At 41.4% G+C, this 13562-nt stretch overlaps 1 protein-coding gene and 2 non-coding genes across 4 annotated transcripts; all 3 read left to right on the top strand.

Annotated features, from left to right (window-relative positions):
- Window positions 1-719: 719 nt before the first annotated feature.
- Window positions 720-3009, top strand: COX7C (cytochrome c oxidase subunit 7C). 2 transcript variants are annotated; one of them, XM_066338578.1, is made up of 3 exons: window positions 720-886; window positions 1843-1988; window positions 2921-3009. In XM_066338578.1, exons 1-2 carry the CDS (start codon window positions 812-814, stop codon window positions 1957-1959), a joined length of 192 nt encoding a protein of 63 aa, XP_066194675.1. In that variant the 5' UTR covers window positions 720-811; the 3' UTR covers window positions 1960-1988; window positions 2921-3009. The 2 variants fall into 2 exon arrangements, with proteins under 2 accessions (XP_066194675.1, XP_066194676.1); XM_066338579.1 differs by having other exon boundaries at window positions 1843-1963.
- Window positions 1055-1117, top strand: LOC136374669 (small nucleolar RNA Z39). Its single transcript, XR_010745949.1, has one exon. It is a non-coding gene; the product is annotated as a small nucleolar RNA Z39 (small nucleolar RNA).
- LOC136374670 (small nucleolar RNA Z39) lies at window positions 2279-2338 on the top strand. Its single transcript, XR_010745950.1, has one exon. It is a non-coding gene; the product is annotated as a small nucleolar RNA Z39 (small nucleolar RNA).
- Window positions 3010-13562: the final 10553 nt, after the last annotated feature.

Consider the following 13562-nt stretch of genomic DNA (forward strand, 5'->3'; position numbering starts at 1 on the left):
GCTGGAGATCTTTCTTTCCCTTCACACGACCAAAGTCTCTTTAAAGTTTAAATAAGCCACAATATAGTCACGAAAGACAGTGATACCGTATAAATAAATCATGTATAATCACCACCATCCATCATGATAAAGAAGAACCCTTAAAAAAAAAAAAGAAGAGCTTGGAGTAACAGGAGAAGGGGGAATGGATGCAGACTAAGAGAGGGCAGGGTTAAATGGGGTACTAACAAGCAATTGTCCCCCGTGAAGGTGGGGAGGCCCTGGTACACGGTGCCCAGAGAAGCTGTGGCTGCTCCTGGATCCCTAGCAGTGTCCAAGGCCAGGTTAGACACTGGGGCTTGGCGCAGCCCGGGCCAGTGGAAGGTGTCCCTACCCAGAGGAGCGGGAAGCTTACAACCAGATGAGCTTTAAGGTCCTTTCCAACATGAACCATTCTGTTACTGTATTTTTCGTCCATTTAGCGGGATCCATAAGGTCTACATTAAGAGAGCCCTCGTACAGCTCCTGAGACCTAGTAAGCATCAGCTCCCGCACCCCCCTCCAGCCCGCTCCCTCCATTTCCCGCCGCCCTTCAGCCGCCACAAAATGGCGGAGGGACAGAGCGGGACTCTCGCCCCCGGGGAGCGCGCGCAGGGCTCGACCAACCACAGGCCGCCGTTTGGCACCATGTGACCGCAGGGAACTACAATTCCCGTCATGTCCCCGGCTCTCCCGTCCTTCTTACTGGTTCCGGTTCCGGCTCCCGTCGCCCGTGCCGCCGTCTGGAAGGTCGCGCAGGGCAGTCGAGTGGCAGCTGTCTCTAGTCCCTGTCATGTTTTCCGCCGGTGTCCGCCGCTTCGCTACCTCCGCCATCCGCCGCAGCCACTATGAGGAGGGACCTGGGAAGGTGGGCAGCCTGCTGAAGGTCTCGGGGAGGAGGATGGTGGGGTGGGGGTTGATGGCTGCCTTGTGCCTAAGCTGGTGTTGTGTGGGCTTTGGGGTGGCGCGGTGATGCCAGTACAGCCATAACAGCCCAGATCGTGTGTGACGGACGCCAGCGCCCTTCCCTGCTGTGGTACAGATGATGAGCATTGCGGTATGAGGGATAACAATGATACTGTAAACGCTTTCTGATGTACCTGGCGCGTTTTTTCAAGCCTTCGGTCTAAAAGCTTAGTTTTACGTGTGTAACTGATGCGAGGAAATTCTTCAGGGTGAAGGTAATGAAATACCGGAACACTCGGGCGGCTGTGGATGTGTATCTTCAGAGGGTTTTATATTTGATTGCGTGAGACCTGCAGCAAACTGGCCCCACCTCGGGCTGGAGGAAGAGAAGAGAGGGCGAAGTGACCTCTAGAGGTCACATGTAGGCAGTAATCATGGAGTGTTTGGGTTGGAAGTGACCTTAAAGATAATTTTATTCCACCGCTTGCCGTGGGCTGGGACACCTCTCACCATTCCAGGCTGCTCCAAGCCCCTTCGAGCCTGGCCTTGGACACTTCCAGGGATCCAGGGGCAGACACAGCTTCTCTGGGCACCCTGTGCCAGGGTCTCACCACCCTCACATCAAAGAATGTCATTCTAGTGTCCAGCTGAAGTCTCTCCTCTTTCAGTTAGAATGTTTCCTGTTGTCCTGTGACACTAAATCTTCATTAAGAGTCCTACTTCTCTGTAGGTACCCTTCAGATAATGGAAGGTTATTTATTACTCTAAATACTATGTTTCTTCCCTGGAGAAATATTGAAAATGCGTTGAAACTGCATATTTGTTTTGTTCTGAGATTTTTAGCACTTCTGCATGGATTACAAAGGAATTAATGCTTTGATTGCAAAAGTAAAACTCCCTGGTTTTTTTCCCCTCTAGAACCTCCCATTCTCTGTGGACAACAAGTGGCGGCTGCTTGCAATGATGTGTGCATTCTTTGGGAGTGGATTTGGTGCCCCTTTCTTCATAGTCAGACACCAGCTCCTGAAGAAATGAAGAGGTCAGGCTGTAGCTGCTTTAGCTAGGTAACTGCTTTTATGGGATTTCATCGCACAGTGGAATTGAATGATACTGACATCATTAGAAACCTTTATAATTCTCAGCTTTTTACAGTCCAGGTGCTGAAGTGTCGTAGTCTGCACTTGCATAATAGTAACTGAAACAGTGAGCAGGTGGAAGTTTGTGTCACAGAGCTGCTGCACTCAGTGGTTTGTGACCTTTGCCTCCCCAGAGGCCACTCCTCTCTGCCTGCATGTCTGCTTCCTCCCCTCAGGGGATAAAGAGGTGCACCTGGTATGACCTGTGGGAGTCACTGGCACGCGTGATGTGAAAAACTGGATGAGAAACTGTGATGCTGTAAACGCTTTCTGAAGTGCCAGTTAAAGCTCAAGGAAAGAATACATGTTCTTGAACTTGTATCAAAACAGTCTCACCATCTACATTGTTCATGGGTCATGTCTAGTTAAAATAAGGTCATTAACAGAAATTAATTGGTGCTTGATGACTATCTTAACAAAGCAAGCCTCAGACGTGACTGAGGATGTGCGACCATGCCACTTCAGTTGAAAGCCCACTTCACTTTGTCTTAAGTGGTGATCCCACTTTGGAAATACCTAGTATTGTCTGTAATCTGAGAAACTAAACATTTTTCAGGAGCTTTAGTGACACAAAAAGTTCTTGAAAAGAAATAACATTGGAATCCTATAATTGGAAAAAACTTACGTAATTTCTTTGCCAGTTTGATGTTCATTCTACCCTCGACCAAGGAAAAAAACCAAGATCAGCAGACTCGTATTGAAATTGAGCATTTAGAATTGTGTGGTTTCATGCAAGTTGAGGCTTCTGATGCAAAACCAGACAGTGGATGAAGCAAAGTCTTCAAATAAATCAAAAATTCTAATTAAAATATATGTTTGCTACTGGGCTCTTAAATTTCTTTAATTTCTTTTTCTTGCAGAGTTGAAGTCTCCTACACAGCATTGTTCAATGGGGAAATGATAGCTGCAACCCATGCTGGATGTCTCTAAATAAAATCTTAAACTCCAAGTCCTTGGGCTGTGTGTTTCTGTGAAACTCCTGAAGTGCTTTTGACAGCTGGTGTGTACTTAGAGCACCTTCAAATTGGCAGTGTATTGCCATTAAATTAAACACTTAACTGTCATCATGTATAAAAACAGAGGTTGGGGAAAAATCACATTTCAAAACAGGGATTGGGCTGAACTTTTTTTACTGCTGAGAATAATGACCTGAGAGTTTATAGCAGTGGGTATCCTGTCACCACAATCTATGCTGCAGAATTTTTAACTTCAGTGAGGATTTTCTGTGGCTTTTCTTCCATGCTCAGCAGTTCTGAAGAGCTGCTGTTCCCAGGTCTCTGTAGCATCAGCTCTGAGCACGGACTTGGGCACTGCCCTCAAGGTTTCATGAGGCTTTGGGCTCAGGGGGTGATGATTCAGACCAGAAAAAATGTATTGGTCATATTCTGTAGTTATAAAAGCTGATGCTTGCATATTTGGAAGCGTTTGGAAGGAACTGATGGTATTCTGTTAGTACTTTCTTGTGAACTTTCTGATTTGCCTTTTCCCCCCCACTCAAACACCCTCCTGCTGCAGCACAGTGCATTTAATGTGGCTTGAATCATCAGAATCTGCACACAGTTGCATAAAATTTTGTATTCTTTTCTTGCCATTCTAATCTGTATGGATGCCAGTTTCTGATCAAATTCCCTCAGCAGAAGTACGTGGGAGTGGTAATATGCTGCTTGTAACAGAACAGCTCCTGGTTGCCACATTTCTCTTTTCAGGGGTGAGTCTAAAGTGCTGATAACTGTTCCCTCTTACTCCAAAGTCCCTGATATGCTTGGAAAGAGTACATACCACCTTTGAAGGTTCACCCTGTGGGATAGGCAAACCAGTCCCTTTACTGTGCTGAAAACAAGGTCTCCTTTCTGAATGCCACCCCCTTCTATTGGAGTTTTTAAAGATACTTTTGAGCACAGGTGGTTAAACTTAAAGCAAATACTTTTGGATGAAATGTTAGATACTTTCTCCTCTTGTGATGTGTTCTAAAACTGTAATCATCTCTTTTCAGTGTTACACTGATGAATCATAGTCATTCAGCAGCGGAAAGGTCCTGGGGGCTGCTAGTTATAAGAGCCTCTAAATCATGACCCTCTTTACAACCCTGCCACCAACTTGGATTATAATCACTGATGTGGAGTGCAGTACCTGTAATCTTTCATCTGCTGCTGTTTTGCATAATTTCCATGACTCTGTGCTGAGGGGGTGGAGGAGCTGAACCTCTGTGCTGTCACCTCGTGTATAATGAGTTTCTGTGTGCCAGTACAAGTCATGCAAAAATGAAACAACATCAGCCGTGCTTCATGTGAGGGCTGACTAGATGCATCATGCTAGTCATAAACTGTTTGATAAACTTGTGCTTGTGGTGTGCTCTTACTAGTTAATCTTTCATTTACAAAGGAAACATGGTACAGTTTTGTAGCCTTTGTTAATTGGTCAGTTAATTCAAGATTCCTTGAGTATAGGCAGTTGTTTGTATTTTTAATGCATGCTATGACTTAGAAAATGAGTACTTGCATTCTCCATTCATGGCAAACTGTTAATCCTGCATGCTGCCAAGGCTGTAATTTGTCTCTTTAAGAACAGAATTGTTCCCCTATATGAGTTTGTGCAGTTTTCAGTAGTTTTCAAGTCCCATCTATTACCAAGTCTGTAAGTTCCCTGCCTGACTTAAGGAATTGGTTCCCTTAGGACTTGAGTAGTTTTCACTTCTGCAGGAGAAATACTTTAATATTGTGCTGGTCTTTCTGTTAAAGCAAAATAGGGCAGTCTGCCTTCTACCCAAAGGCATTTTTTACTTCTAGATATTCTGTAATTTCGTCACTGCTCCATAAAGCAAAGTCTGAAATTGATTATTTTGGTTACCTGAGTGGAAAATACAGATTGTTATTGAAAGAGATTTGGCACCTGTCATTAATACCAGGTGTTTGACTGTGTTTTAATTTCAGAGGCACAACTCCAGATTGCATTTTTTTCTTTGCTCTTATGAGATCACTGCATTTAGCCAACACTTCATCAAACATATTTATTTGTTTATTCATTTAACTGGCAATTTTTTCATTTGCTTCCCAAATTTACCATGGTCTTAATCTTTCGTATTTTACCCATTCTATGGTCTGTTGTTTTAAGTCCTCCTAATCCATTGTTTCTTTACTGACTGCTGAAGAGGTGCGCCAGAGAAACTCGGATTTTTTTTTCTCATGTCATTTTCTCATTTTGGAATGACTTCTCTAAATACATTGCCACCATAGATACTAGTGTGGAAGTAACTAGTCCTGAGTGATTCTAGAGACAGAAGTGTCATTCTAAATACATATGAATGAACTGATATTTAATGGTACTACGATGGATAGATCAGATTCATTAAAGCCCACGAGCTGCAGAATTAAATTGTGCTAAAACATAACTCTATGTTCCATCACACTCAGCTACATAATAGTCTGAATATCCAGTGTAATATTTATTTTAAAATAGCCTTTTGGGTTCCCTTTAGGACACCTTTACTTGGTAGAAGATAAATTAATTGAAAATAGGCAAAAAGCAATATGTAAGTGGTGCACTTCTGTCATTAAAATTGTATGAAGGAAACAAGGCAGTGGTTAAAGGACCTCTGGGAAATAATGTGTTGTGGTTTCAGTTTGCGTTTCCCTGCCAATGCACCATTTATGTTGTGGTTTCATATTCGCCAAATTTCGTTTACCAACTGGGAGATAGGATTTTGGGAGAAAAAAGCAAAACAGGCGCAACTTAAAAGTAAAAACATAGATTTTATTAACATACACTAAAAAAAAAAGAGAAAAAAAAAGACATTCAAAACACCTTCCCCCCCCCCGCCTCCTTCTATTCATTTTCCCACCTAACACAGATAGAAAACTATGATTTTCACTCAGTTGCCACCATTTAAGCATGATCCTACATCACCTTGGGGAGAGGAGCCTCTCTAGAGTTATGGAGAACACGCCACAAGAAAAGGTCTGGTGGCTTTCAATGCCACAGATCTGCAACTGCATGGAAATTTTGCAGATTCTGTGCAGTCCCACCAATATAACAGTTTCCCAAACTATTTATGGGTTTCTGCATGTTTGAGGTATCATTTTAAGAATGCTTTTCTAGTACAAAACAAGGATTCTCTTCTATCTCTAAAATTGCCTCTATCTCAAAAGAAATAGAGACCTCCTTATTCTTTCCCAAGAGCTGGGGACATAGTATATTCAAAATTCTCAATTAAAACCCATGTATATCAGTACACACAACCCTTTGGCTAGAACTTGCATTCCCCTAAGCAGCATTATGATATTATGAAAACAGTCCATTTCCCCATAATTCACATCCAGAGAAGTCAGGTCAAAAACGTCCATTTCCTCCATCCCATCTTCAATAGTCTTTCTCAGTTCTTTCACTGACTTTGTCTCAATGCTGTCTCTCTACATTCTAAATCACTCTGTTTTCCGTGCAGGAGGGAAAAAGGGTTAATGTCTTTGCCCAGAGTCTTTTTTTCCTCCTCTCCAGCTGACTCTCAGAACTTCAAGGCTGCAGGTGATGGTGGGAGGAGGAAGGGTGAGTGAGGGAGCATGCTCAGGAATGCTGATGGATGAAACCTCCTCCACCCCTGGTCAGATGTAAAGCAACTCAAACTTGGATCAGCTCCCTGGAGCTCTGGAGAAAAGTTCTCAAGAGTCTCTTGTCCTTCGGACCAGAGGCTCCAGCAGCCAAGCTAAGAGCCTGGCCACTGTGGCCCCTGGCGCAGGGCCAGCCCTGCCCATCTGCAATCCTCCTCTCCCCATCGGAGGAGCCAGGGAAGGGGAAGAGAGAAGACGCGGCCAGCCCCAGCTGCTCTCCCACAGGCAGGGCTCCCTCTCGAGGCCTGGCACAGCCTGAACTTCTGACTTATGAGGTGATGTTAGCTCCTTGCCAGCTGGAAAAGGAAAGGGCCGAGTCACTTGGGACTTTTGATTTAAGGCTGGGTTTCTAGAGGCATAGAAAACACTGTTATTTGTCAGCCAAGCTGTCAATCCATGCTACAACTTCCTTAGGAAAAAACCCCTTTCACATTCATTCCAAACCACCACACACATCTGTGTGAATGATTTTATTTTTTTGCTTGCCAGATGCCAATTTTAAAGAAAATCATTAATGCTCCCTGATTTTTCCCCAATTTTCCTGTTATAATTTTCACCTTTGTGTCTTCTGTTTTGGCACAAGCTCAAAACCTCTCTGTTTAGCTTCCAGAGAGCTCCATATCTTACTATTTTAATTATGTTGGGTATAGTCTTCAAGAAGTTTCTGAATTAAATCTGAGCAGATGTGAATTAGATGCCCTTATGCTTTAATATTTTGGATATTTTCAGTTTGTGGGTCTTTCTTTCATACTCTGGACCACTCCTTGTTCTAGAGGGACAAGTTAAAAAGGGCTTGGGTTTAGTTACATTGAAGGGGGTATTTTGATTTGGTGAAAATGAATATATTATTTTTCAGATCAAATTATTGTAGAATTTCTGTTCAGCAATAAATTTGACAATGTATCTTTTCATACCCACTCTTCAGAAAGCAGTGGGAATTTGTTTTTTTCTTTCTCTCCCCAAAGAACAGAAATTTCAATTCTTGTTCAGCTGTGCTTTGAAGCATCTGGTACTAGCCATGTTAGAGATAAGCTGGTTTGGATGAGCCCCACTCCTGAACTACTGTGGACAACCCTTGCATAACTGGAATTCTTTTAAATTGTGACCCCTTTACAGAGGTGTTGCCCTGTACAGTAATTAAGAGTGTGAGTTCCATACGAAATTTGCTTTAAGATCTTTTTACTGCTAATTAAATAGTAGGGGGAAAATTCAAAATATTTTCTAATATAAGTTATCAGCTACTCTTGTTTCTTTCTAGTCTGAGGTATTTATTTCTGTCTAAACATGAAAAAATTTAGAGGTTCATAAACAAGGGCTGGACGATGAAAATATGAAAGTAGAACTTACTATTGCATGGGCCAGCATATTCAAATTATTTTTATCCTTTAAAGGTAAAGATCATCTATATATTGCAATTCATTACTTTGGTTGAATTTTCAGTGCAGTAACATCAGTGTTTGTTTGTTTTAATTAAATAGAATTGTTTAATTAAATAGAAAAGAAGAGAAGGAAAGAAAAAAAATCACTGCCTCCATGAGAAAGAAAGTAGTTGTTCTCAATTTCATGATCAAGAAATAAAGTTATATAAAGGTCAAAGAATACACCAATAGAGGATATCAGAGCTCGACTACAATATCCAGTGCTATTAAAACATTCCTGCCTGTTTCCACCTGAGTGGAGTACATAAAACAGCTATGAGAACCTTTTTGTAATCATTATTTTAATGTGTGAAAATACCCATTAGGATAGAAGTCATAGGGCAAAACAGTCTCTGGGTTGCTTAATTGGAAGTTGGAATGTGTATCAGGGGACACAATAACACAGTAATTTATTGGTGAAAGTGTCATAATTACATCTTCAATTATCACAAAAAGACATCTGTTGAAAAGTAAGGTGGAATAGTGCAAGTTTAGGATATATGTTTCTGGAAAAACACTTTGGGGTAGCACAGAGGGGCTTATGGCAGGTCGAGACGGAAAGACAGTGACTGCGAGACCCTCTGTGGTGCAATTAATCATTGTTTCAATTAAAACATGAGTGTGGGCTCTGCTCCCTACCTTCTCCATGGGTTTTTCAGAGGTAGCCCCTTCTGCAAACAGTGAGCACCTGCTCAGCTTCTGTTTGCTCTGCTTGCACAGGGAAGATAAATAGCAGTTTGACTTGAATTTAAATGATTTTAAAATAATAGTATTTGCTGGAATTAATGTGATCCACTGTTCCATTTCCTCCTTTGGTATTCCATGAATAACATTAAGTCCTTTTCTGTGGTTGCACCACCTTTTTTCCATTAGCTATGTAGCGCATGCTGCTCTTTGAAAAATATCACTGTATAAATAGTGTTGCTGAGAATCTGACAAAGCCACAGCCAGCAACACCTTGCTGGTTACAAGGTTAACAAAAAAAAAAAAAAAAAGTATGTGAAAATATGTGTAAATATATACAAAAATTATGACAAGTAATGGAAGGACGGAGATGAGAGGGAAGACTGTAGTCTGAGGTTTTGTTTCTTTTTCGTAACATTTTGGTTGCACCATTAAAATTCATAACTCTTGAGAGTTCTTTAGACTAAGTTTAGCAAAAAAAGAAAAAAAAAAAAACCACAGCTCCGTAATTCTGGACTAAATTTAGTTTTGTTAAGACAAAATCTCTTCCTCATAGGAGGAAAACTCTGCTGGCCTGTGGAGACCCTGATGCCATTAAAGGAATTTCCAACTGCCCTTCCCTGGAAAAGTGAAGATTAAAGATATCTCAGATTGTAGAAAAAAAATCTTCTCCCTCATGGATCCTTGTAGACATTGTGCAGTCTTCTCCCTGGGTTTCACAAGCCCATCACCCACCCCATGGCATCCCCTTTCCCTGTTTCCCCATTGGCTATGGGGGTTGGTGTCCTGTTCCTCTCTTTCCTATGGTCACTTGCCCCCTGCCCTGCCCTTTGTACCACCCACGAACCTGAGACCTTATTCATGACCTTGACCTTGTTCATCCTCTTGGCCTCCACATTCACCTTCAGCACACTGGAATAAACGCTTTGCTGGAAATTGGTCTGGGGCTGAGAGCCTTCTGCCTCTCTTGCTGAGCTAGCCTTTTATCGTCTGTTATTGTGTGAGCTTGATTGCTGCCGGAATACTTCTTTAGCAGTTTCTCTACTGAGACGCTGACTGGGATTTATTAAGGTGGTAGCTGCACCCCAAAAAGACACACTGTTACACTGACCACCAAGCTAATCAATCAGCACAGATACTGGACTTGAATGGGGCTTTGCTAGTGAAGGAAAGCTATTGCCTGAAACTGGCAGGATGGGCTGTCAGGAGGAAAAACGCAAACATAAATACACAGTTCATTAATATGAGTATGAAATCCTTTTTGCTTGCCTCCGTAAGCCATCCAGGTAATTGAAAACTGAAGATATGCCTCCCTAAAGACACATTTCTCCAAGACCTAGTTTTCTGACAGCCCAGAGCAGATTTGGGGAACAGCTTAATTGGAAACTTTTCTGGAAATGTGCACGTCTCTGTGCTCCAAAACCATGCTGTCACTTCTCTTTCCTGTTTGTTTCTCCCAGATGTGATGCTGTCCTCTGATTCCAATACTGCAGAGAATTGTTTTCAGCCAAACAGCAGGAGCTCAGTTGTTAACTCACTGTTGTCTCAACCCACTGCTAGGAGCCGTAAGTGCCTCTTGATAGCTCCTTTGGGAATATTTTAGTGCTGGCCTTTTGAAGCTGGGTGTAGAAGGAATGGGTTTTTTCTTTTTTTGGAGGAGTCAGGGGGAAAGCTGGCAAACCCTAAATGAAGGTCCTTTATCTTCATATTCTGAAGTGACAGCACAAATGAGGAGATACTCTGGAAATACCTACATAATTTAAACTGTTAGGCACAGCTGAAGTTCCTCTGCCCATTACATAATGCAGAAGCAGCGTGTGAGCAACAGCCTACCTGCAATACAACTGAAGTAGCTGAAGGTGTGACTTCAAAGTTATCTAAATTTTATTTAATTCTCTGTTTGAGACTGCTTTGAAGTTAAATCAACACTGCAGCGGTTCTATTGGAATTTACCTCTGGAATCAAACTACGTAAAACAATTTGCCACCTACTCTAATCCTAAGTAGGTCAGCAAAATCTAAGCAAGGAAGACTTCAGATAGGTCACCTTTCCAGTTTATTCAAGTTTTGTTACTGCTATATAGGCAACCCCAAGAACAGGAAGTACAAAACCCAGAAAGCCAAGCATCAGCACCAGGACAGAACCAAGTACAAGGACAGGGCTCAAACTTCAATGTTTTCATGGGGTGTTAGGTGCTATAACTTTTCCTTACAGTAGTTCCATAAAATTGATAGTCAACCTAATTTCACATGAAAGAAGACTGGACTTCCAGCACTTGCACAAAAGCATGTTTAAATACAATTGTATGTAATTTTTTTGTTTTGTTTTATTTACTGGGACACTAATTTAGGCTCCTTCTCTCCTAGTAAAATTCCACAACTATCTCTCCTATGCCATGAACAATCTGTGAAAAGTGGAACAGCTCAGCAGGTGAGTACTGAGAGCAAACCCTCACCAGAGCAGCGCAAACCATGTGGATTAAAGCAACATCCCTAGAAAGTCACCACAGGTCATCTCTCCTTCATTCTCCCTCATAATCTTCTGCATGTTCTTCTCTCACAGTCAGTTTCTTTTTATCATAAAAATACTGTAAGTTTAGAAAGCATTCAAACCCCCAAAAAGAGCAGAAGTTCTTTGGTTCTGTAAGTGTTGTAAAACAAATGTGGTTTTAAGGCAGGAAGGATGGCATTGCTGATGTGATACAAAATAAACATTTACAACAGGAGATCAGGTTTTCCTTATTGAGTCTTTACAGACCTTGTAAAGGTATTTGCATTACTTAGAACACATATATATATTTTAAAAAATCGAGAATTCCTAGCAAAAGGTTCTGTGGGAAAATAGCAGTTGGATATAGTCAAAATCTATCCAGTTAAGAAATTCTTTTGAATATTGAATGAACTGTAAAACTTATGTAAATATGTTAAACAAAATAAAACTGTGGGGGAAAAGTCAGCTTTTTGTCTCACCATTTTATTTAGGTTTATGTGATGCATCTTTTCATAGTTATTGGTTTACATCTACTTTTTATGTATATCTATGATAGTGTACAGGTAAAAATTAATAATTATATAAATGCTTGACATTCTTCTCTGCTCCACTAGAAAATAATATTTGTTTCCTGGGAATGAATGCACAGAATAAAGAAATTAAAACTATTTCTAAAATTTTGCCATTACATTTCCTTCTGCTCTGTACTTCTTAGCCTTAAAACCTAATTCCTAAAACTTCAGTCTTTGCACAGAATTATTATTTTTATAATGCTGCAATGTCTGAATAAATATTGTGGAAGTCTTCATTTATTTTCTCATTTCAAGTGGTCTCACACAAATGTCCAAAGGACTGTAATCATTCCCTTACCTCATTTGCTCAACAGGCAGTGTTTTCACAGTGCTCTGTTGCTATAATAGGTATTACAAGTGGAAGAAAATTGAAATGTTTGCTCAAACATTTGCCAAAAATCTAGCAATTCTGGACTGCCACCATGTAAAGGAAAAGAATTCCCAGTCAGACATCCATCAGCTACTTTCCATACATTCAGAGATCACCCAAGGGTGCTCCTTTGTTTGGTGAGACTTGTAAAATTCAGGAGTACCAAAATTAGATGCCTTTTCATGCAGTTTTGTGCCAATGCTTGATTTCTCTGTAATGCCTGGAAGTAATTCCTTAAATGTCTCACACTTCCATGAGGTACTGCTGGTGCCTAAAACATCACCCGTCAGAAACGAATGACCTTTCCAAAAAGAAAAAAAATTATTGCATATGTCTTTTTAAATGCTCATAAACTCAGGTGGCACCAACAACCCCAGCAAGATTTGCTAAGCAATACCCTCCAGTATATAAGCATCATCAGGTAGCTTTTCATTCTCTGATGAACAAACAATTGAAATCGTAATTGTTTGTGCATTCATGAAAATGTCAACAAAATCAAACATCTGTCCTGCCAGATAAGGAAACATGGCTCGTTTAATACACTTAGTGCTCTACTCAGCCTTGAAAAGGTCACTCCAGTTTTAACAAGCTGGGTGTAATTTATTGGCTCCCAGTTAATGACCATGTAACAAGAGTAAAGCTGTGGCTGTGTTTGGTTACCCTTCAAACGATGTATTTGACTAAGATAGCACATCATATGTAGCCCAATCTGTTTAATGTTGCTTTTGGATGCACTCTTACCCTCTCAATTACAACCAACTGTGACATGAAACCATTTTTACCAAAGCAACACTCACAGCGCCCAGCCTCATCCCACCACAATAAAGCAGACCAAGCCAGAAGGATAGCCTTGAAATCCACCCACTTAAAACAACAAAGAAGACACAAAAGCAGCATTCACTCCTCTGCCATCTTCAGTGGCAATAAACAAAATCCACACACAGCTCAGTTGCAGACTGAAGCCATCAACAGCACACACGTGGTGCCTGTCTGCCAAGAACGGCTGGACACCCTGTTACTCTCCTTTGGCTTCCTGCATCAGGTTTCTGGATACAGCCCTGAATGCCTTCACAAATAACTCATGGTAAATGCTGCTTGTTCTCCCTGCTGGCTATACCAAAAGGCTGTCGGGACAGGCCAGGGATGTCTCATTTTGCACAGACCTATTCAGCTGAAAACTGATCTCTTGGAATCAATCTCAATGACCCCCATTATTCTCCTGTTGGCCTGTGCTCAAAAGATTTGCTGATGTCAGTGAGAGGGAGGTAATTCAGGGTGAATATGGACACAGTGTGGCATAGAGGATCATGAGTCCTTCAACACATTGCCTTGAAGCACAGTCAGTTTTTGGCTTGATGGCTGTTGTA

The sequence above is a fragment of the Sylvia atricapilla genome, chromosome Z (genome assembly GCF_009819655.1).
Source record: "Sylvia atricapilla isolate bSylAtr1 chromosome Z, bSylAtr1.pri, whole genome shotgun sequence".
In the NCBI taxonomy this organism is placed as follows: Eukaryota; Metazoa; Chordata; class Aves; order Passeriformes; family Sylviidae; genus Sylvia; species Sylvia atricapilla.

What these genes read in the sequence shown, in the direction of transcription:
- COX7C (XM_066338578.1), top strand. Translation starts at nt 812, where the DNA reads ATGTTTTCCGCCGGTGTCCGCCGCTTCGCTACCTCCGCCATCCGCCGC. An exon ending in ATGAGGAGGGACCTGGGAAG is followed by an intron (nt 887 to 1,842) that starts GTGGGCAGCCTG and finishes TTTCCCCTCTAG; the next exon opens with AACCTCCCATTCTCTGTGGA.